Source organism: Neovison vison, chromosome 8 (assembly GCF_020171115.1).
Source record: "Neovison vison isolate M4711 chromosome 8, ASM_NN_V1, whole genome shotgun sequence".
Taxonomy (NCBI): Eukaryota; Metazoa; Chordata; class Mammalia; order Carnivora; family Mustelidae; genus Neogale; species Neogale vison.
Window position 1 is genome coordinate 132,849,614 of NC_058098.1, and position 23,806 is coordinate 132,873,419.

The following is a 23,806-nucleotide window of genomic DNA, read 5'->3' on the forward strand; positions in this document are numbered from 1 at the left end:
AGGCAAAAATGTACCTAACTTTAGACTGCATTTCAGACTAGGCAAAAGCATTCTTCAGATTTAGAAAACCCTTTAACTGTAAGTCTAAGACTAAGCAATTTTAAATGTAATAAAAATGGCTTTTAGATGTAATAAAAAAGGTGGCTTTTAGAATATTATATACTTATAATATACACACCCTTATTTTATAAAGGTAAATCTAAGAACAGCGGAGGAAAAAAACACTAGATAGACACATAAATTTATTTTTAGGAAAAGAAGGAACCTCAAGAGGACACTAAAATATTACTGAGAACAGCATCATTGTATCTGAAATTAGATGTAGGTATATATATTATCCTACTCATTTATCAAATTACATCAAGGAAGATGATCACTGAAAGTAACTCTTATAGAGGGGGCGCCTGGGTGGCTCCGTGCCTTCGACTCATCATGATCTCAGGGTTCTGGGATCAGGTCCCGCATCAGGCTCTCTGTTCAGCAGGGAGGCTGCTTCCCCCTCTCTCTCTGCCTGCCTCTCTGCCTACTTGGGACCTCTCTCTGTCAAATAAATAAAATCTTTAAAAAAAAAAAGTTAACTCTTAAAGAGAAAAAAATAAAAGCCCATCACTTATTCTGTGCTCTCAAGGCCTAACCTTTTGCGGTCACTGGTTGGATTTCTCTTTTCTCAGGTACAGTATCTGGCTATAAGCATCACTATGAGCCCAAGGTTAAGCTAGTTTATGTAAGTTTTATTCCCCATAAATGTTAACAGTGTGAAGTACTCACTCTAATGTGGTTTTTCCCAAGCCTTTCCCAGAGTCTGTCAGTTTTTGGATTCACTGGGACAACCACATGGTGTACAGTGTCCGGAACGGAGTCTTCTCCTTTTAAATCAACCCAGGTGGGAAAATGCATTATCTTCTCAGACAGCTTCTTCACATCAAAAGAATGCAAAGTAGCAGAGCAAACAATCACCTAAGAGGGAAAAAAAAGTTTAGATCAACTTTTATTTTACAGTAATAATTCCACCATATGAATACTAATGTGGGCCCCAAAGCACGTTAACCTGGAATCTACAGATGAGTTTAATACCGAACCCTGCAGCAGCAACTGGTGACAGAACTCTGGGCCGGTTAATCTCTCTGAACTACAGTCCCCTCACTCACAGTCCGTCCCCTCACTCCCAATGAGTCCCCTTGCTGCTACGGAAACCATGCCATCGATTCCACGAGGTTCTACGAAGACTAAGATGAAGAGGTTACTGTTTGTTCCCTTCTCTCCCCCTTAAAGCCTCTTCTACCTCTCAAATTCTTCCTAGGAACTGAAGGTGAGAAAAATAAGAGTAATATTTTAAGAAATAATGACAACAGCTGTTTTCAACAGCCCACGTTATTGCCCCCTCAAACACGAAGCAGTCCACCTCACAGTCCGGAATATAAACTCTAAATGCTCTGTAGAAAAAAAAACAACTAAGAATTTTTACTTATCATCTTCTGTGACACCTAATTTCCTCAAGTTCCCTTCTCCTTCGTTTCTATGAGCAGCTTTCAAGACCGTTTCTTTGTGTGTACTATTTACTCAGGTAATAAAGAAAATGTTTTATTTGGCAGTTAATGTAATCACAAGACACCAAAACAAAATAAGCATTAACACATAACAACTGTCCACATGTATTTTAAGATGCATCTGTCGTTTCATACCTGAAGTCTTTTCCCGTCAGAGGTAATCTGAGGAATCTGATTATGAATCCTATTTATAAAATCAGAGTAACCTTGAGAAAGAAGCCCATCCTGAATGAGAAGCAAAGAAAAGCATAAATTTTTTAATCAATACTTGAATCTTTCTTTTGTAAATCAAGTGTAGAAAGATAATGGGAATGTATTCATAAGCATACATATCCCCATATTCTCAAAATGATTATTTCCCATCAGATGAAGACAAGTTATAAATTCAACTTTAATTCCATGTGACTAGAATATGAAAAAGCTGACCATAAACAACCCAAAAACTATACTCCACTATTCTAAAAGGAATACTAAAAATGACAGTTTCTACTACATATCCTTAAACATATAATTTTAATATGAAAAAATGAAAACAAAAATCCTCAGTATTAAAAAACCACCTCAACTCATACTGAAAATACTTTGGAAGTATGTCTCAAGAGCTTCCAAGAAGATGGAGAGGAGAAGGGAGCTGAGGGAAATTGGAAGGGGAGGTGAACCCTGAGAGACTACGGACTCTGAAAAACAATCTGAGGGTTTTGAAGGGGCGGGGGGTGGAAGGTTGGGGGAGCCTGCTGGTGGGTATTACGGAGGGCACGGATTGCATGGAGCACTGGGTGTGGTGCATATACAACGAATTCTGGTACACTGAAAAGAAATTGAAAAAATAAAAATTTTTTTAAAAAAAAAAGAGCTTCCAAGACATTAATGTTCTTAGACTTCACATTGTGCAACTCTAACATGAAAAAATAACTGTAATGTGTGAAATAATCTATGTATCAACAAAGATAGCTATTTGGAGTAAAAAACAAATCTACATATCTAGTGACAAGAGTGGTTAAATAAACCATGAAATATCCATATATTGGACCACTAGACAGCCTTTAAAAACTGCTCATAAATAAGGACATGAAATGCTTAAGAGACTTTATTAAGAAAAAAAAAAGTTTTCCTAGATTCACATAACTTGATTTACCATGTAAAACAGTATTTATATAAATACAAGGAGTGGATGAAAATATACCAAACTACTAGTAATGATTATTTCCAGGTATAGGAATCATGACTGAATTGTGTTTTTTTCCATCATTTTACAGATTTTTATCTCCCGAAACACAAGCAAAAAAATTTTTTTAAAGTACAACTATACTTCAACATACAGCTTCATCCAGGACCAGGAATCTAACTTGGGATAAGTTCAGCTTTCCAGTTGACACCAAATCATCTAGTCTTCCTGGAGTGCCAACGACTATATCTACCTGAAAAATATCAAAAGCACCTAATGAAAACCAAACCACTATTCTGATCACTGTAAAACAGCAACAAACGGTGGTTTACTTACGGTGAAAACATGCACACTGAAGCAGCCATCAACAGCTCGAAATTCTCTAACAGGAACTGGAGATAATGCCCTATTACCAAACCTGTATTTGGTTTGGAATTAATGTGAAGATTTTGGATAACTGATTTTGACATCCTTAACTGTTACGTACAATCTAATACATAAAATTGGTATTCTGTGAGTGAATGAATTTTTGGGAACTCTGAAATCCAGCCAGGATTCAAATCCCAGCTTCACCACCCAGCTGTGTAACCGCATCTCTTCTACTTTCAACTTTCTCTTGTTTTTGACATGGGCAACATCTTGGGCGATGCAAGATGGCTCTGACAATTGATACAACACCGTGCTAATGTTTTAAAACTACTGTTATCATCTCATGACCACGAAAGGAAACACTACTATTATTATTCCTTTTTTTTTTTTTTTTTAGTAGGCTCCATGGCCAGAGGGAAGCCCAAAACAGCCCCAGGGGACTTCAGCTCATGACCCCAAGTTCAACACCTGAGCTAAGATCAAGAATCAGATGCTTCACTGACTAAGCCATCCAGATGCCCTAAATATTCATATTTTTACATGAGGAAACTGAAGTTTAGAATACTAAAATCATAAGAACTTAAATGATACAGCTTATAAGTATCCAAACTGGAATTTCAAACTTAGTACAAACAAGAGAAAAGGTCTAACTCAAGAACAAGGTTTATTTTAACTTTTTATTATAAAAATTCTCAAACATAGTCAAAGGGAAGAAAAGAATAAATCCCACACCAGTACAAACAATGAACAGTATTTTACATTCACACATGCATCTTTTAATCAAGTTCACAGTGATCAGGAATATGGGTTTTAAAGTAAGCGCTACCTAGGGGCTGTAAGATGTTGGGCAAGTGACTTAATATTCAGTATAAGTCCTCTTCCTAATCTATAAAAATGGGGAGAGTACCATTTCATTAGTACTGATAACTATAAGCAAGTCTCAGTTCAACGTAGAGAATATTGCCTGAAAATATGAAGGTTAGGCCTGTTTAATGTATTAAGAACCAGCTATGTGCCAAGCACCGTCACAGGTCCTATACATAGCAATGAACAAAACATCCTTCTGATTCTTTACTCTTTACTATAATATCTCTTTACGATAGGATTCCAACCCACATGTCAGTCTCCACTCTCAATTTCAGCAGCTAAAGTCAGCATGAAAACTCACTTTATGTGAAATATATACACTAGGTCTCTCAGGTTTAAAAAATGATAAGCTGGAAAAACCTGTATAATAGCACCAATTACTCCTCTGGGCGTCAACTGCACATGTTGCTTAACTGTGCAACTTTTTAAAATTGTAACAATTACACAGTTCTACTCTCTCACTCCAAAGCTGACTTTAGCCCAGGACAAGACACAACACAGGACTACGGCTGAGCCAGAGGATGATGAGAGATCCCAGGAGGACAGAGTACAGATGGAAAGGGCGGAAAGAGAATGCATTAGATTCCCTAAGCAGAATGGATGTGAAGGTGTCAAGAAAGCCACAGAATAAAACTACCACTGGATTTAGCCAGTACCAAATTTTAGATATGTATGACAGAAGCAACAGAATTCCCTAAAATCTCCACAGCTGGAAAACAGGAGTTAAGAAACTTAATAACTTCTGAGGAAAATGGATTTGGGTTTGAGGAGCCAAGAATGGAAATGAACATTAAATCTCTTACAACCACTAAAAAATATAGCACAGCAAATAAGAACATATCAAAGCAATATTACTATCTTAAAACAGTATTAACAAGTACAGTAATAGGATTCCTTGCTTTTAATATGTCATACCAGGTCAATCTAAACCACACCGCATAAAATTTCATTTGACAGGGGCACCAATGGAACTGAAAGAAGTGCACATAATTCCTCGCCATGACTCAGTATCAGGTGGGTTAGATTAAGTAATAAAATATTTAGGGAAGGAAATGGAAGAGAAATTTGAAAAGGACAAGTTACTTCATACATATAAAATATTTTATGAAAGTCCTATCTATATCTAGCTCCACAGGATTGATGAGCCCAGTTAAGAATATTACCTTATAATAAGGATCCCAGTCCTAGCTCTGTCTTTTGTAACTGTATGCCTACGCACCCTTTGTAAGACTCCCCTGACCCATAACTGAACTCATCTCCCTCCTCCTGAAGCCAGAGTTTATCACTTTTCATCTGTCCCTTGGGTCACTGCCAAAATGTCCACATTCTCTGCAATCCACTTGATTTCCATTTCTATTCTTAACTCCAGTTTCTTTTTTTCCCATTATCTCCAAAAGAAAGGATTCTTTTTTTTTTTTTTTTTAAAGATTTTATTTATTTATTTGACAGACAGAGATCACAAGTAGGCAGAGAGGCAGGCAGAGAGAGAGAGGGAAGCAGGCTCCCTGCTGAGCAGAGATTCCCGATGCGGGGCCTGATCCCAGGACACTGAGATCATGACCTTAGCTGAAGGCAGAGGCTTAACCCACTGAGCCACCCAGGTACCCCAAAAGAAAGGATTCTTAATTCAGGAGAAAGCAAGAAGAAAATCCTCAAGTGCTCAAAAGTTAAACCAAAAAAAAAAAAAATGTATGCTGAATTTTGCATGAGGGATTTGAAAGAAACTACCGTGCTGTATACTCTTGGGAAAAGAAAAGACATACTTACAACATGTTTTTGAACAAATTTTGTTTTGATCTTGCTCTACTTTCAGACTCACTTGATTTTTCTTGAAACACAACAGAACTACAACTGCCAAAATGACAGCTCATAATGTAACCTCTTAAAAATTAAAAGTACAACTTACCCCATTATCCAAAACAGAGAGCTGATCCCTTGCCGCAACACCTCCAATTATCAGAAGCTCCCTGAAATAAATACCACAATGATAACATAGAAAACGATTCAAGCTGGCTGTGTTGTTTGACTTGTATCCATTTCTTTTCAGTGGAAATTAAGGGTGAATTAAGTAACTGCGAAACAATCTACAACCAGAGGCTGGAGAAGGGTGCAATTTAAGCACTTCACTTGTGGCAGCCGCATAAATGCTAGAACAGGCCGTGCAGAGGAGCACGTGAACACCCAAGACCCAGAAGACACCAGTTGTCATTCGTTTCCATGTCCTCCTGTACTAGGCTAATTCCCAGGGCTCCAAAATCTGCTTCCAATCTACCTTCTTGAACATTTGTAATTGTATATGTATAAATTATAACTCTGAAATATATAAGTATCAATTGTTAAAAGTTGCCGGGCGCCTGGGTGGCTCAGTGGGTTAAGCCGCTGCCTTCGGCTCAGGTCATGATCTCAGGGTCCTGGGATCGAGTCCCACATCGGGCTCTCTGCTCAGCAGGAAGCCTGCTTCCCTTCCTCTCTCTCTGCCTGTCTCTCTGCTTACTTGTGATCTCTCTCTGTCAAATAAATAAATAAAAATCTTTAAAAAAAAAAAAAAAAAGTTGCCTCCAGATGGGATAACTAAAAACTGGGGGACTAGGTGAAATACTTATTTTTCACAGGATATTCTTTCACATTGTTTGAATTTTTCTCATTACAAATAAATATTTTTTTTTTTTTTTATGTTTAGGTTAAAAAAGATCAAGTTATGCCAAGGCAATTCTATGTGGGGGAAAGAAAAGCCTTTTCAACAAATGGTGCTGGGACAAATGGATGTGCACATGCGAAAGAATGAGGTTAGACCTCTTTTGTATACTACACACAAAAATTAATTCAAAATAAAATACAGGTGCAATTACAAGACACAGAACTATAAAACTCTAAGAAGAAAACAAGGGGGTAAATTTTCATGACTTTGGGTTAGGCAAAGTCTCATCATATGGGACACCAAAAACAAAAGCAACAAATGAAAAAAATAAATCAGACCTCATCAATATTAAAAACCTTTGTACTTCAAAGACACTATCAAGAGAGTGAAAATATCCACAAATAAATAATATCATACGCATAATAAATATCATAAACTAATAATAAAACTAATAAATATCATATGCATATCAGAATATATAAAGAACTCTGATAACTCAACAACAACCCAAATGAAAAATGGGCAAAAAAATGTGGACATTACAAATGGCCAAAAAGTGTAAGAAAAGATGTTCAAGACCATTAGCTATTAGGGAAATGCAAATCAAAACCATAATAAGATACGATTTCATACCCATTAGGATGGCTACAATCAAAGAAGAGGTTAAGTGTTGAGGATCTGGAGAAACTGGAACCTTCACACATTACTAGTATGAATGTAATACCATGTTGTCATTTTAGAACACAGCTGGGTGGTTCCTGAAAACACTGAACATGAATACTATACACACACACACACACACACACACACTATATGATCCAGCAATTCCACTCCTAGGTATATATCCAGAAGAGATGAAAATGAGTCCACACAAAAACTTGCACACTAATGTTCATAACACAGTAGCCAGAAAGTGGCAACAACCCAAACGCCCTCAGTTAATGGACACAGAAGTAAAAACATGGTCCGTACATACAAATGGGATGCTTTTTGGCAATATAAAAGAAATAAGCACTGATCCACACTGTGTCATGAATGAACCCTGACATCATGCTAAATGCAAGTGGCCAGTCACAAAAGAACATGTATCACACAATCCCATTTATGTAAAATGTCCAACACAGGCAAATCTACAGACAGAAAATAAATCAGTGGCTGTCTCGGCATGGTGAGGTCAGGAGGAAACCAAATGGCTGTTAACGGGTTTCAGTGCTTCCTTTGAGAGTGAGGAGAAAGTCTAAAAACGGTTTTGGTGACAGCTGTACAACTCTGTGAATGTAAGAGAAAAACTAAAAGCAACCGGAACACTTTAAAGAGTGGGTTGTAGGGTATGAGAATTAGATGCCACTATAGCTATTCACAAAAAGATTGTCTCCTCCTTATAAAGCAAGCGAAATTACTTCCTGATACAGCCAGTAACTTCCAATCAGAAATATCTACTGTGTATCTTCCTTTATTAATTTTATTCTTAATGACCACCGTCTTTTAAAAAATCCTAGAACACACTAAGAAAGTAGATGACCTTAACACTGAATCTTTTAACACTACAACTGATTAAAAGTTGGCTTATGGCTTCCTATCCTCATCTTGAACAATTTAGACAGAAGAAATACAAAACACAAAGTGCTTTCTCACCTATGAATGTCCATTACCTTGGCATATTCCCTAACCACATCCCATTCTAGAGCTGTTATTATTTCCTAAATATGGTAATATTAGATGCCAGATTATTTATATAGGAATCACCTGAAGAGCTGCCATTCTTCCTAAAGAAAACAAAAAAATTCTAATTCCTATCCCCTGGAAATTCTGATTCAAAATATCTAAGAAAAGAATAAATATCTAATATTAAATATCTACGAGAAGAATAAACAATTTGTATCTTTAAATAAAGTCCCTAAGTTCCAGGTTTGGAAACTATGATCCTTAAATCTATCATTTCTTCTGCTATAATACTCTTTTCCACTTTCCTTATCAGTTATATTTATCCCTATAAATTCAGCATAAGATACACACATAGCCCAATCTATCCTTGTGTACAAAGCACTGTAGGCTTGAGGAATATAAAAGAACAGCCCTTGACTTAAGGATTACAAAGCTAAGTTGGGATGAGCAAAACTATGCATATTTAAAACAAGAACACTAACAACATGTGACATGTGACAGTGTATAAGGATTAAGTTGAAGCACACACAGTCAGGTGTCCAAGGAGGGAGAAAGGACTGGGCTGGTAGAGCCAGGCTAGCCTCGCAGACTAGGACTTGAGCTGGGTTTTCAAGGAAGGCTCATTTATACAGAATACCAAAATAAGTAAAACATAATTTTACCTTTTTTTTTTTTTAAAGATTTTATTTATTTGACAGAGAGAGAGAAATCACAAGTACGCAGAGAGGCAGGCAGAGGGGGAAAGCAGGCTCCTTGCTGAGCAGAGAGCCCGATGCGGGACTCAGTCCCAGGACCCTGAGATCGTGACCAGAGCCAAAGGTAGAGGCTTAACCCACTGAGCCACCCAAGCGCCCCTACAATTTTACCTTCTTAATAGATTTTATTATTCATCTTCCCTCCCAGTCCCTGTCCATAGGTATGTTAACCTCTACACATAATTATAGCACAAAAATCCATTCATATTAGCATTTTACATTCTTTCAAAACACACTCTCTTGTGAAGAATTCCAAGTCCCTGACATAAAGCAGATGCCCTGGTTGTGTTTTCCTACAGTGACTTTCCCTATCATATCTCCAAGGCATTCTACCCCATTTATTCCATTGTTTCTCTCCCTTTCACAGAATCCCCACACTCCCACACTTAACCTTGTGAAAGCAAAGACTGTCTCACTGTTACGCCGCTGATCCAGAGCCTAAGACTCCACACATAGTAGGATATTCAAATAATTCCCCAATGAGTGACATATGCATCAATCCTCAAAACAAAACTAAGAATTATTTCACCTAAAAAACTGTATGAAGTATAATTTATCCCTGAGTAAGTTTAACTTATAAGTTAAAAAAAGATCAGTATTTTAAAAAATGGTCCTGGGGCGCCTGGGTGACTCAGTCGTTTAGCATCTGCCCTCAGCGCAGGTCATGATCCCAGGGTCCTGGGATCTAGTCCTGCATCGGCAGGCAGGGAGCCCGCTTCTCCTCCTGCCTGCCGCTTGCTCTCTCTCGTGCTCTCTCGTTCTCTGACAGACAAATAAATAAAATATTAAAAAATGCCAGCAATTCCACATTCCTGAAATCAGACAGTGGTGATGCTGGCACAACCTGACTGGGCCAAAAACCACTGAACTGTACACTTTAAAAAGGTGGGTTTTATGGTGTGAGAATTATGTCTCAATAAAAAAGGTAATTAACAAAAATCAAGTAACAAATCAACTCACACAGTAGTTTATAAGGCACGGCCTTCCTCAAGACAAAAGGGACTGCCACTGAGCAAGGAGCTCCACAACTTCACTTCACTCACGGTCTCCCTCCAGGGGTTCCGGGAGCCCTCCGACTAGGCAGCGACCAGTGAAAGCCCGAATGGAAAGTTCTCATTCCCGTGAGACAGGCTAGCCTCAGCTTCCCCAAACTGTTTGCCAACATGTAGGAAACAGTGATATTTTCTACACAAATGAAGTGATGGATCTAACAGTGAATGAAATGTTCCCTTAAAAATATTAATTTCTGGGCGTGTGGTGGCATAGTCAGTTAAGCCTCCAACTCTTGGTTTTGGCTCAGGTCATGATCTCTCAGGGTCAGGAGATCGAGCTCCACTTGAGGCTCTGTGTTCAGGGAGGAGTCTGCTTAAGATTCTCTTTCCCTCTCCCTCTGTCCCTCCGCACCCCCCACCCCTGCGTGCATGCATGTGCTCTAAAATCTTTTAAAAATACAAAATACTGGAGTGCCTGGGTGGCTCAGTGTGTTGAGCCTCTGCCTTCAGCTCAAATCATGATCTCAGGGTCCTGGGATGGAGCCCATATCTGGCTCTCTGCTCAGCAGGGAGCCTCCTTCCCCATCCCCCTCAGTGTGCTGCTCTGCCTACTTGTGATCTGTCAAATAAATAAATTAATTAATTTTAAAAAAATACAAAATAATTAAAATTACTGATATTGTTTTGCAAACCATGGCATTTCATGTAAGAGAAAAATCTCAATTTACTTATCTTTGAACAAACTTATCAAATAAGAGTTTTAGGGGTGCCTGGAAGGCGTCTCACTCAGCTAAGGTCATGATCTCAGGGTTGTGATATCCAGCCTCCTGTCAGGCTCTGGGCTGGGAGTAGAGTCCGCTCAAGAGTCTCTCTGCCCTTCTCACCCCACCCCACCTTTCCCCACACCAACCCCAGCGCGGGAGCACGCAAGCTCTCTCTTTCTCTTTCGAAACAAAACAAAACAAAAATATTAAAAAAAAAAAATTTTATATAAAAACTACTTGCTACTATATATCAAAGTTAAAGTTACACACTCACACCTGTGCCTATATGTGCATACTGAATTTCCACCTCATTTTTTTTCTTACTCTTCTTCCAAAACACCTCAAACCTAAAAACAAAGCATTTGAGCACCAAAGGAAGCTTTACCTTAATTTAGGATTATCAATATATTTCTTAAACTGCTTGACGTTGTTCAAAGTTTGCTCAGCTAACTCTCGGGAGGGCTCGACGATGAGAGCTTTTGGAGCGTTGGGGAGAAACTTTGTTTGTGCCACCTGCGCATTACCTTAAGAAAATGAAAACGATGGGAACATGTTCAAATCACATCTCAATACCTTTACTCGTAAAGCATGAGCACAAATATTCCAGTATCAAAAATTTCAGTAACTGTCAAAAACTACAGGACATGGTCATAAAACAAAATAAAGCTAGGATTCCTAAAATCAACTATAGCTTCTTTAGATTTACTTGGATGATTACAACTGATCATATGTTTTGTGATAAAGTAAACAAGCTATGAAACAAGCTATGAAATTCAGTTTCTTTAACTAACTGACATAGATTAGCCAACACAATGGGAAGAGTATGAGCTTTCAAGTCCAACTGCTTGGGTTTAAATTCAGTTCTACCACTTACTTGCTGTGTGACCTTGGGCAAGTTACGTCAAGTCCCTATTCCTCGAGGTCTTTGTCTGTAAAATGGGAAGAGTACTACCTTATAGGGTTGTGAAGATTAAATAATCTATGTAAAGAACCTAACACAGTGCCACAGCACTTAATAAGCACAATTTTATAAATACTAGATACCATCACCATGATCAGGCTCCCCAAAATGCCTAAACAAAACCAAATACTCAAGAGTTTACGAATCAGGTTTTGAAACTGAATTTTACTGACGTGTTAAGTAAAGGTGTGTGACTAAAGCAGCACAGGGAGCACGTGTAACTCACTCACTAGGAGAAGCCTCCTTACTGGAGTTTTTGCCAGTACCCCATTCTTGCAATTCTTACCCACTCAAAAGCAATACCTGTGTGCTGTGATTTGACAACACAACTATCCGGTGCCTTGGAAAGAGCAACAAAACCATCTTTTGGTGGAAACTTAAATTCTTCTTCACCGAAGTTAAACTTTAGTTCAGCATTCTACCATGGAAGAAAGGGAGAAAATGAAAATTCTTAACCTAACAGCAAACTAACCAGTACAAAATAAAGCAGATCTAAGTAGCTCATAATCATAGCAACATTTTTCTGATTACCTTCAAAACACAAGCAGGAAAGAGGGCTTGGTTCTTCATATGTGGTGGTATTTCAAAGGCCAGACCAAGGTCTTTTCCTAAAAAAAAAAAATAGAGGGAGAGAAAGAGACTGAGGAAAACAAAATGATCAGGAAAGAACGTCCGTATGCTCACATCATCAATTCTCTCAACCCACCCACATGCATGCGTTCCCGTCCTGCTCCCATGGCTAACCTGGGCTGCCTAATGTCAAACTCCTCACTTCTTACTTTACTCCTACAAGTGCCCCTTCTCCCACTCCCCATTTTTCCCTTCATAATGGATCACTTCCATCAGACACTTCGACGAGACAGCCCATGGCACACAACCATACTGTAACATTAAAACACAGACAACCTCCTTGAATCCACATTTCCTCTACCTTCTATTTTTCTTCTCCCGTGTGTAGTAAAACTCCCTGATTTCCACTGTCACTGTGTCATTTCAATTCATCCCATTCTCATCACTGAAGTGACTCCCAGTCACACTCCCCCAGCTCCCCCATCAAGCTCACCAAAACAGAGATCATGAGTGATATGTACTTGCCAAAGCCAGTGGTTAATCTTCATCTTTCTTTCTAGGCTACACCCACCGGAAGCACTGGATACAGTCTGATTCTTCCCTCCTTCAAATCCTTTCATCACGTGGACTACAGGACTTCAATCTCTCAATTCTCCTCCTCCTTCACCTCTAAGATTCTCCTCAATTTGCTGACTTCTAACCAAAAGATTCCCCAGACTCTCAGATCCTTCCTAATCCTTACCTACTCTCATTCCCTAGGTAGGGAATCCAGCCTTCTAGCTTTAAGTATCATCTATAAGCCTTTGTCTCCCAAACCTGTACCGCCAACCCTGACCTTACAGAGTTGGTCTTACACATCTGACCTTAGACAGGCCTTACACATCTGACCACTGACTTGACTTCACCACTTAGATGTGTAGTAAGTATCTCAAATTTAATATGCCCCAAATACAATCCCCAGCAACCCACTGGCCCCCTATCTACCGCTGCCACACATGCCACTCTGTTTTTAATACAGAAGCCATGAAATAGTGGAAGTGAAGAGAGAGGATATCAATTCTCTCTCTAATCAAAACCCTAATGGCTTCCAATCTCACTCAGAAAGTTTATACCATGGCCTAAGAAGGCCCTATATGGCCTGGCCTCACTGCCTCAACTGACCTAACATTCTACCACCCTGCTCCAAGCTCAGTGTGTTCCAGACCTATTGGCCTCCTCAATGTCTCAGACACCTCAAGCCCACTTTTATCTCAAGGCCTTTGCATTTACTGTTCCCTCCACTTGAAATACTCTTTGAAGATTTTTGTACAGCCCACCACCAAACTCATTCAGATTGCTACTCAAATAGCACCTTATCAGAGAAGGCTTACTGACCACCCAGTATAAAGCAGCATGCCCCTAGACTATTAGCACCCTCCATCCCCTTACCCTGATTATACAACATTCAATGTACTTGTTCCAACCTAACATAGCCTGCATCTCTTTCTCCCCACCAGTAGGTAAGCCACAAGATGAAACAATGTTTGTCGACTCCATCCTCTGTTCTAGATAGAGCACCTGCTGGTGTGCCTGGCATTGAGTAAATGCTCAAAACATACTGGTTCAAAAGGGCAAGGAGGGAGGGAGGACTGAAGAAGAGGGTAAGAGAATTATAAATCACAAATATTGGGCATCTTACCTTCCCTAACAAGACAACCCATTGAAAGCTTACCATTTTTGGAGAATTTGACATGCCCCTTATCTATATCGAGGTAACATCCAATGGTATCATGCATAGTGAATTCCTAGAAAAGCAGAAAGTGCAGTGCTATTAACAGAAAGAAAAATCGTAATTAAAGCTAAAAGTTCAGGGGCGTCCGGGTGGCTCAGTGGGTTAAGCCTCTGCCTTCAGCTCAGGTCATGATCTCAGGATCCTGGGATTGAGCCCTACATCAGGTTCTTTGCTCAGCAGGGAGCCTGCTTCCCTCCCTCTCTCTGCCTGCCTCTCTGCCTACTTGTGATCTCTGTTTGTCAAATAAATAAATAAAATCTTAAAAAAAAAAAAAAAAGCTAAAAGTTCAGTACAGCTACATCAAAAGTAGTCAGTGCTTCAAAATAGTTCCCTGAAGCCCTAATGGAGGTACTAAAAAGAGCCTGTCGGGGAACCTGGCTGGATCAGTTGATGTAGCACGTAACTCTTAATCTCTGGGTTCTGAGTTCAAGCCCCACACTGGGAGCAGAGTTTATTTAAAATAAAGTCTTTAGGGCGCCTGGGTGGCTCAGTGGGTTAGGCCACTGCCTTCGGCTCAGGTCATGATCTCGGGGTCCTGGGATCGAGTCCCACATCGGGCTCTCTGCTCAGCAGGGAGCCTGCTTCCCTCTATCTCCCTCTCTGCCTGCCTCTCCGTCTGCTTGTGATCTGTCAAATAAATAAATAAAATCTTAAAAAAAATAAAATAAAATAAAGTCTTTAAAAATGAAACAAATTGCTTATTACAGCATATCATATATCATACATAGCACAGACATCTTGATAGGCTTTTTAGAATCAACATGACATCCAGGCTCATCCTCCTTACTACAGATTAAGACTTGACAAAAGAACATTTAGATTCACCATGACTAAAAATAAGAAAAGAGAAAAACATACACATTCAAGTCAAAGCCAAAATCAAAACAGGTGGAAATAGAGACACAGTAATATACTTTGGAAAGACTAATAAATGGTGTAAGAAAAAAATATGCAGCTCATTTTAAACATTTCTTCACGGAAATCCAAATCTGAACTTTGTGTGGAAAATGTTCAGAAAATCCACCAGAATTTCAGAGTCCCTTTTATACTCCTAGACATGTCACAGTGACCAAATAAGTACACAAGAAAACTTACTAATGCTACGATTAGGTCGATAATACAACTTACCTCTCCGTAATTATCAAACTGTTTGTTATGGGATTTCTTTCCTGTTCCACCAAAGCCAAATCCGAACTTGTCGGTACCTAGATTTTAAAATGTATTTTATTTATGTGGTTAAGAGTAAAGATAAAACTCAAAGCTCCGTACAAATCTAAAAATCTACAAAAACTCAAAGCATCTATGCAGTTTCATGTGGTACATATTGCTGCATACTAACTGTACTCCGACTTCCCTCATATTCTTAACCTTCTTCCTCCTGTTTTACACTGTAATAGTATGTATTTTTTAGTACTTCAAATCTTTTTGGAACACAGTGAGGTACACATAGATTTATTATTTCCAAGTCTTGAAAATAGACACTTGTGTGGTTAAGATTATTTTGCTCCCCACTATCATAAAATGTCAACAATCCACAAATATAAACCAAGAAATTCAGTTTATTTCAGAAACACTCACCTAGGTCTAAGGAAGCCTGCATGGAAGACCACCCGACTCTGCATAATCCTTGGTCATGACAGGACACTTCGTAGTAGTGCTTCCCTAGAAGGGCAAAATACTGTGCGATTTATACACACCTATGAACCGTTTACCATGAAGCCCCTTCCCCACGATCTGAATTACAATTTGTTATGTTCCAAATGAAGAACTTTAGATCTTTTTGTAACATTAGAAATCTCTTCAGATCCTTGATTTAAAGCTACCTGAAGAAAGTTCACGTAATACGTTACTTCACAAGTTTGACACAAGTGCAAATGCCATTCCAATACCTTTCGTTAACCCCTTCGTCGCTCGGCATCCGTGCCACTCCTTCACTTCTCTGCTCTGACAACAGAGACCGTCGGACCCAATTGCTGCATTTGAGGAAAACACAAAAAACCATGTCAGCACACAGTATATAAATTAAGCATCCTGAAACATGCATGTCAACTTATCACATATACTAGGACACATTTCCATTATATTCAATGACCTATTTGACTATTCCTATGTCACTACTCAACTACTCAAATACAGCAACTACATTCTAGTATCTGGTAAATTAAATCTTCATTTAATACTATTTTTCATTTTCATTTCCACCATAAATCTTCATTTAATACTATTCTTTTTCATAATTTTCTTGGTATTCTCAGGTATTATTAAAAACAAATTTCTCCCCTGGGGATAAAAATATATTATATGTTTATAAAAAATTTAAAAATTATATTATGAAAAAAATAAAAAAATAAAAACAAATTTCTTACAAATAAGCTGCTAAAATCTATCTACTTACCAAAAGCAGATCCTCTGTCATATGGGTTCATTTGCCATTTGTTGAGCACTAAAATTAAAATAAGTCACACACAATCATACGAAATTAAAAGCACTCTCTAAAAAATAAAATATATTTTATGTGATACCTTAATTTAGATTTATACCTAGATTTAATATGATTTTACAAATTATTTGGAACATACAAGTAAACGTTTTGCTCTTTTTAGTAAAGGCAAAATTGAAAGTGAAAGGCGATAATTATTGCCCTTGGGCTAAAGCCTTTTCTCCTCACTTGCTTCACAGCACTTGGTAGTAGATGGCACTGATCTCTGTCGTAACTAAGAAGGCATGGATAAAATGAAGCTTTGGTAACTAAACACGTTGAAATAAACGACCAAGCTGGGCCACCCACCAAGTTGGGTGGCTCACTGGGTTAACCCTCTGCCTTCAGCTCAGGGCCCTCTGCCTCTCTGCCTACTTGTGATCTCGCTGTCAAATAAATAAAAAAAAAAAAATCTTAAAAAAAAATTTTAAAAATAGATGACCAATGTATCAGGACCTAGTTAAGTATCACCGTGTCATTTTTAAAAGAAAAGCAAGTCCTTTATGTCAGTACCACATTCGAAAGTCACAATTTTTTTCCCTCCTCACTTGCATGGAACCAACATTTTTCTTTCTTAAAACATCTTAATAGCCTATGCATAACTGAAGAATTGTATTAGCTAGAGAACTCTATATATACTCTACATATACTTCAGGCCTAACTTCTTGCCCAAGGCAGAAATCTTTTCTTGATTACTTGTGGCCCAACAATCTCTACCATTTGCTTAAACACTCTGATGGAGAAGTAACTTGCTCTTGAGGTTCTCTCTCTCCTTGCTCCTTCTAATCACTAGTCAGTTCTTAAACAGAAATCTTCATTAGATTATTTCTAATTAGTCCTGGTCCTTTCTGAAACAGTTATTTTCTCTCCAGATCCCTTCAATGATTTTACAATGATCTCGTCTCTTCTGCACTTGTTTCTCTATGTTTAGACCTCTAGTGTCTTTACTCCTCACAGGCCATGATTTTTGAAACTATTACCTCCTCTGGAAGGTACTACTACCCTCCTCTGAAAGCATTCTCTTTTACCACCACCTTTCCTAAATGAACTCATTAGCTCACAATTTATTTATGAGTTCATTCTATGAACTATGCAACATTGTTACTTTCAAATTGCTGAGAAATGTTGATCTGGCAAGTTCATTCCACTTAAGCTTGCTATTTTGTCACAATCGTGTTCTGTACCATGGAACAAATGTAACTTCAAATACAGAACAAATTTTGTCAAAATATAACAAAATAGAACCATTTAATGAAAGCAACACAAGTTACAGATGAGGAAACTGATGTAACATTATCCAGGGCATAGACGGGACTGGAAATCCTAGTAAAAGGATCGATCTCCAGGTAAATTGGACTAAACATAATGCACTTTCAAATTTGCACTTTACATTTTAACTTTCTGGACTCCTTTCTTAAAGGAAAAACAATGCATGCCTCCTTCCCCTGTGGAAGAAATACGTCCCACCATCATGGACTCTAATTCCATCAATTTTTTATAAAATCCTCAATACTTTTGTAAAATACTATACCAATTTATCCTTAATATCAGACATAAAAGGCACTATGAAAAACATTAAAATAACTAAATATAATTTCCAAATGCCAGAGTTTTCTCAAAGAAAGCACTGTTAGTATTTTAGGAGAGACAATCTTTCACCATTAATGCTGTAAATGGCATTTAGCATCCCTGATTTCCAGGGCACCAAATGCCAACAGCCCTATCCCCCAAACACTGACAATAAAAATGCACACTCTCGCCTCCCATCTGTCAATGCCAGGAATGAGAATTACTATTTTTACCTAGAAGGGAAATATTAATATGCTAAACTTACCTGAAGCACCAGTTTTAATTGTTGTTTTTCCTTTTTTGCCTTCCTGTTGGTCTTTCAGAGTTTCATATACTATCTGGATAACTGGAATACTGAAAGCCTATCAGAGAAACAATAGTTCTCTACATTAATATTCAATATTAATGACAATTTAACAATCAATGTTATAAATGTTACACATGTGCATTAAATAATTACATATTCCAGACTGCTACTCTAATTTCATTTGCCCAACTCCAAAACACCAGCAAGATAACAAAAGAGTTGATTAAGTGAAGGAAACAGGAGGCAATTGACAACCCAAAACCATAAACAATGGAGACTTTCAGAACAAACCTAAAGAGGAAAAATACTGCCCGGTCTGACCAACCCTGGTCCAGGCCAATGAGAGCACCACCTCTATTTGCAGTCTCTTTATTACTAGAGCCATTGCATTAAAATTCAGAAATAAATACAAATACTAAAGATACTGCAACTCTTTATTCAAGATCAGTTTATATCTGTACTAGTCTTAAGCCTATACTCCTGCAGATCTTATTTCAGAAATTAGCTGCCAACTAAAATATCATTCTCAGTGGCAAGCAATCAATTCCTCACATTTTGGAAATGGTTGTTTTATTAAGTATTCAAAGTAAAAACTACTGTTCAAACTCACTTTAAAAATCAACTCTTACAAAGTAAGTCAACTTAAGTTCATTACTTACACCAGTTTTTCCACTTCCTGTTTCCGCAGCCTGAGTGGGAAAAAAATAATTGAGCTTACAAATTAGATTGTCAATTTAAAAAGTCAAATTAACATGACAGTATGGAGAAATCTTTTAAGACTTGACTGGCTACTATAATTTTCACAGGGCCTCTAGATTCCTCAGGTTTCTTCAGTCAATTGTGACTACTGCCAATCTTGTCACTTCTCCCCCATCCCTCAACAATCTGCTCTCCCCTCCTTTCCCATGGCTCCCATTCAAATCCAAGCCGTCATCATTCTAATCTAGATTACTACAAAAGTATCCCAGCAGAATCTAATCTCTGAGCTGTACTACAAACTGCTAATATCTTCATAAATACACAGTCTTCATAAATACACAGTTCTGACGATGTAACAGCCCCACTTAAAAATTTCCAGTGACCCCGGGATACCTGGGGGGCTCAGTTGGTTAAGCAGGCTAAGCATCGGATCCTTGTTTTAGCTCGGGTCATGATCCCAGGGCTGTGGGATGGAGCCCTGCATGGGACTCCAGTCTTGGTGGAGTCTGCTTGAGATTCTCTCTCTTCCTCTCCCTCTGCTCCTCCCCCACCCACAGCTCATGCAGGCATTCTCCCTCTCTAAAATAATTTTTTTTTTAAATTTCCAAAGATTCCCCCCTGCCAACAAATACCAATTCTTTAACGTGACACTTGAGAAAGAGTCCAAATAATCAAACCCACTACATACTTCCCATCTTATCTCAAGTTATACGCCTCCCCTCCCCTCCACATTTTACGCTACATCTGACTGAATTACTCTGGGATCATATCCTGCATTCTCCTACTCACAGTTTTTACTGATCTAGTCTCTACTTACGGAACATTTCTCTTTCATCTTTCCTTTGTCCAAAATATACCTCCCCCAAATAGAGCCACTTGTATGACAGACACTTCTCTGTGTACCTGTCTTAATATGCTACTGGATTTAAGCTTCTCAAGGGTACAGACTGCATCTTATTCGTGTTCCCCACAACTTCTGCCTCATTACTCTGAAAACAGTGTATGTATCCTCAATGTGAATAAAAGTAATTTGGTGAAAATACCATTTCTAAGCCTATGGAGCTCTTCAAGTGGGTCACAAACTGCCACAGAATTGTGTCCTCAGCTCCCAAATACCTCCCCAAAAGCAAACATACCATAAGTACATCACCGCCGCCAAGGATCAAGGGGATAGACTCAGCCTGGATATCAGTTGGGAGACTAAAAGAATATTTTGAAGAATTTTAGTTAGTAGTAAAAAGAGAATCACCTATGCTAAATAAGTTATGTTAAATGATAAACTTAAAAGAGAATTTTACTTGGTAAATAGCACCAATCTTTTCTAGCTAAAAATACATCAAAGTTGAAAAAGGAAGCTTTCTATAATTTAAAGAATCTTAAGATAAACTGAATTTTAGTTACTCAACCAGATTCAAAAATATTTGATAAGATCATTAGCAACTGTTTAAATTAGTGAACACTGTTGTCACAGGTACATTTAAGCTTTATGTACTTACAGCCAATCCATCTCTTCTACGGCTTGAGCAATCTCGGGCATAACACCCATCTCTGAAAATAAAAACTCACTTTAAAAAACTGAACATACTAAATGTAAATAATATTGCTTTTAAAATTACTGTCCAAAGAAAAGGGAAGAGGTTTCGGAGCGTAGCTGTTATTTAGTATCTCCAGAGTATGGCACTGTTGAAAAGAGTATATAGTTAACAGAGAAAGACTTGAGTTCAAATACAAACTCTCCCTGGCAACGTGACCTTGAGCAAGCTCTAAAGCTTACGAAGCTATAAACCTGTATTCTTCTGACAAAATCTCTAATGTGATCTAGGTTGTAGAGCCACAGGAAGATTACAGATAGTGACATGTAATGCATCTGACACATAGTTATCCCTCGATACACAGTAGCCGCCAGTGAGTGCTTCCTTCCTGTGACTGCTGAAAAAGCGGGAGAGAGGTTTCTCAACCAACACTTTGGTTTATAGAAAGATAACGTGGAAGTCATGTGCCTTGACTATTCGAGGACCATCTGATGAGCCTCAGCGATCCGAGAAAAGTGGGCAGACAAGTGGAGAGGGGGCCCAGCCTTACTGGCAACCATAATCAAACTCTGGCTAACTAAAAATAGCACCGGGGTGAAAACTTGGGTAACTAGAAATCACACCTGAAGAACTATGGTTCTTCACTGTTCAGGTATTTGAATAATTAATTCACTGTGAAGCCAGTCTTAAGATTGTTTCTGATTGTATTTTGTCCTTTCTCAAATAGTTACACATGAAGTAGTTAGTTGGACTGCGTAAACCTCTTTTCCAAATAAGTAAATTTTTAAGTCTGCATTTACGAAAATGAAACTTTTATTATTATTATCACAAAAATACACATTTCGGCTCCCAGCTCCATGGGGAGTCTGCTTCGCTCTCTGACCTTCTCCCCTCTCATGCTCTCTCTCACTGTCTCTCTCTCTCAAATAAATAAATAAAATCTTTAAAAAAAAAAATACACATTTCTATTAAAAAATTAACAACACTCACACATTCCTAAGCCCCAGAAATAGCCAATTTGGAGATGTTTTATTCCTTGTAATGTGAAAAGGCACAAATCTACACATTTAACATATGCACTGGATAAACAGCTTTTTTGTTGCACATGAAAAGAATCATACTAGCAATTAACACAAGAGGTACAACACTAAAACTTCGGTACCTAGTCAACTCATTAATACAAATATTAATGATAGGGGAAAGTATGAAAATCTTTTTCAAAAAAAGGCTCTCCTACCTTTAAATCTCCTCCGGGAAAATCCACAGATCAAAACACTAATGAAGATCTGAAGCTGTATACCCAAGCGGGCCTTTCTAAGAATTGGTCCCATTAGATACAGCTACATCCTCGCTCTAAAATCCATAGTGCTTGAAAAAAGGTAAGCGATGCTCTTAAAAAAGCTGCGGAGTCTACGGCAAGCTGGAGTCGCTTGTCAAACTGTTAGACAGCAAGCAGCAACCACAGACCGCTTTCAGCAAATTCTAGATGTTCTGTTCCACTCTGGTCAGGTTCTCTGCATGTTTGCTTTGGAACCATGTTTTCTCCAAATAGAACCCTCTGGGGAGCCTGGGTGGTTCGTCAGTTAAGCGTCTGCCTTTATAGCTCAGGTCATGATCCCAGAGTCCTGGGATCGAGTGCTGCATTGGGCTCCCTGCTCAAGGGGAGGGGGGGGGAGTCTGCTTACCCCCCTCCTTCTGCCTCCTGTTCATAATCTCTCTCTCTCTTTCAAATAAATAAATAAATAAATAAATAAAATCTTTTTTTTTTAAATAGAACAGTTTAATATTTAAGGGGAAAACAGGAACGCTCCTGTTCTGTGATTCCATGTCTTGATTTCCCATCACAGACTCTTCTGGCCCTTTCCCCTAACATTCCTGACATCTGGGCATGCCTCCGGACGAAGAAAACCTATCAAATGACCACCTGGAGCTGCTCTACACACCCGGGCTCTAAAATCCTGTTTTGGGGCGAGCACTGCGGGTGGGCGCCGCTTTGCCTCCCCGAAGAAGATGCAACACACACAAACCGGACATCCTCTCTGGCGACTTAAAGATGTGGGACTCCTCGTGTGTTTACAGGAGTCGAGGGAAGCAAGCACCGCACTGTGCTCCACCTGGGGCCCCCGAACAGGCGGAGACCGCGGGAGGATCCCAGGCCCCGCGGGATCCACGGACTGGTGCACAAATTCCGCGCCTTTCCCAGGCAGGACGCGGGTGGCCGCTCCGTAAAGCTGCGGATGGGAAAGAAGCTCCGGGGTGAAAGCAGCACCTCGAGCGACGGTTGCCGTCACGGAGAGGGTCGCGGAGCCAGCAAACCACACGCGAACGCGCCACCCGGCCGCGGCGCGAGCGTCTGCGGGCGACCACGCTTCGGCCCGGCCCGTCGCCGCGGCCGGCTCGGAGTCTCACGACCAGACGCCAGACGGGTGCCTGGGGCTCTCCGCCCCGCAGAGGCCTGGAACCCCGGGCGCAGAGGCCGGGCGGCCCGGTCCGCGGCGCCTGTCCACGCGCGGCCGCCGTCGGCCGGGCCGAGCCCCGAGCACCGCCGCCACGTCAGAGCGGCAGGAGGCCTGGCGCGGCGCCGCCGCCCCGTTTCCGCGGCCGCGGGTCCCCGGGCCTGCCGGCCGGCCGGCCGACGGCACGGCAGAAAGACGACGGGGAGCCGGGGGCGCGCGGCCGGGACCCGCGGAGAGAGGCACTCGGCACCCCCGAGGCGCACCGGCCCGGCCTCCCCGAGGCCGCCGCGGGTCCCCCCACCTCCCGCACAGCGGACAGCTCCCTCCCGGCCCGCGCCGCACCGGTCCGCCCCCACGGCTCCCGGCCGGCTGCCCCCGGCGCCCGAGCGCGGATGGAGCCGCTCGCCCCAGCGCCTCCCCGCTCCCGAGACGCACCAGAAAAGGCCGCCATGTTCGCCGGGTCGCGCGCGGCTCCGCTCTCCCTCCCTCCCTCCCTCCCTCCGCACGGACACGCTTCGCAGTGGCAGCGCGCGCTTCCGGCCTGCGGTCTGCGGCTTTCCGAGTCCGGGTAGGACCCCAGTCCCGGGAGAACGGTTCCGGCCGAAGAAAAGGGCCGCCCGGGAGCCCGCCGCGCGGGGTCTGAGTGCAGCAGGACCCCGGGTAGCCAGGACCGGTCGTCGTCGTTAGCCGTGCTAGCGGT

The 23,806-nt window shown here is 40.3% G+C and overlaps 1 protein-coding gene across 1 annotated transcript in view; it reads right to left on the bottom strand.

The window, feature by feature from the left end:
* DDX1 (DEAD-box helicase 1) overlaps positions 1–23,602 on the bottom strand; it is a 33,420-nt gene extending 9,818 nt beyond the window's left edge. The window contains exons 1-17 of the mRNA XM_044262051.1: positions 23,542–23,602; positions 20,615–20,666; positions 20,255–20,318; positions 19,079–19,108; positions 18,378–18,474; positions 16,460–16,507; positions 15,954–16,037; positions 15,643–15,726; positions 15,193–15,269; positions 14,005–14,077; positions 12,255–12,331; positions 12,027–12,141; positions 11,148–11,286; positions 5,855–5,915; positions 2,867–2,965; positions 1,683–1,772; positions 769–957 (exon numbers count right to left, since the gene is read on the bottom strand). Of these exons, the coding sequence (XP_044117986.1) occupies positions 769–957; positions 1,683–1,772; positions 2,867–2,965; positions 5,855–5,915; positions 11,148–11,286; positions 12,027–12,141; positions 12,255–12,331; positions 14,005–14,077; positions 15,193–15,269; positions 15,643–15,726; positions 15,954–16,037; positions 16,460–16,507; positions 18,378–18,474; positions 19,079–19,108; positions 20,255–20,318; positions 20,615–20,666; positions 23,542–23,557 (1,395 nt within the window). The 5' untranslated portion in view covers positions 23,558–23,602. The remainder of the gene's footprint in view (positions 1–768; positions 958–1,682; positions 1,773–2,866; positions 2,966–5,854; positions 5,916–11,147; positions 11,287–12,026; positions 12,142–12,254; positions 12,332–14,004; positions 14,078–15,192; positions 15,270–15,642; positions 15,727–15,953; positions 16,038–16,459; positions 16,508–18,377; positions 18,475–19,078; positions 19,109–20,254; positions 20,319–20,614; positions 20,667–23,541) is intronic.
* Between the last annotated feature and the right edge of the window lie 204 nt (positions 23,603–23,806).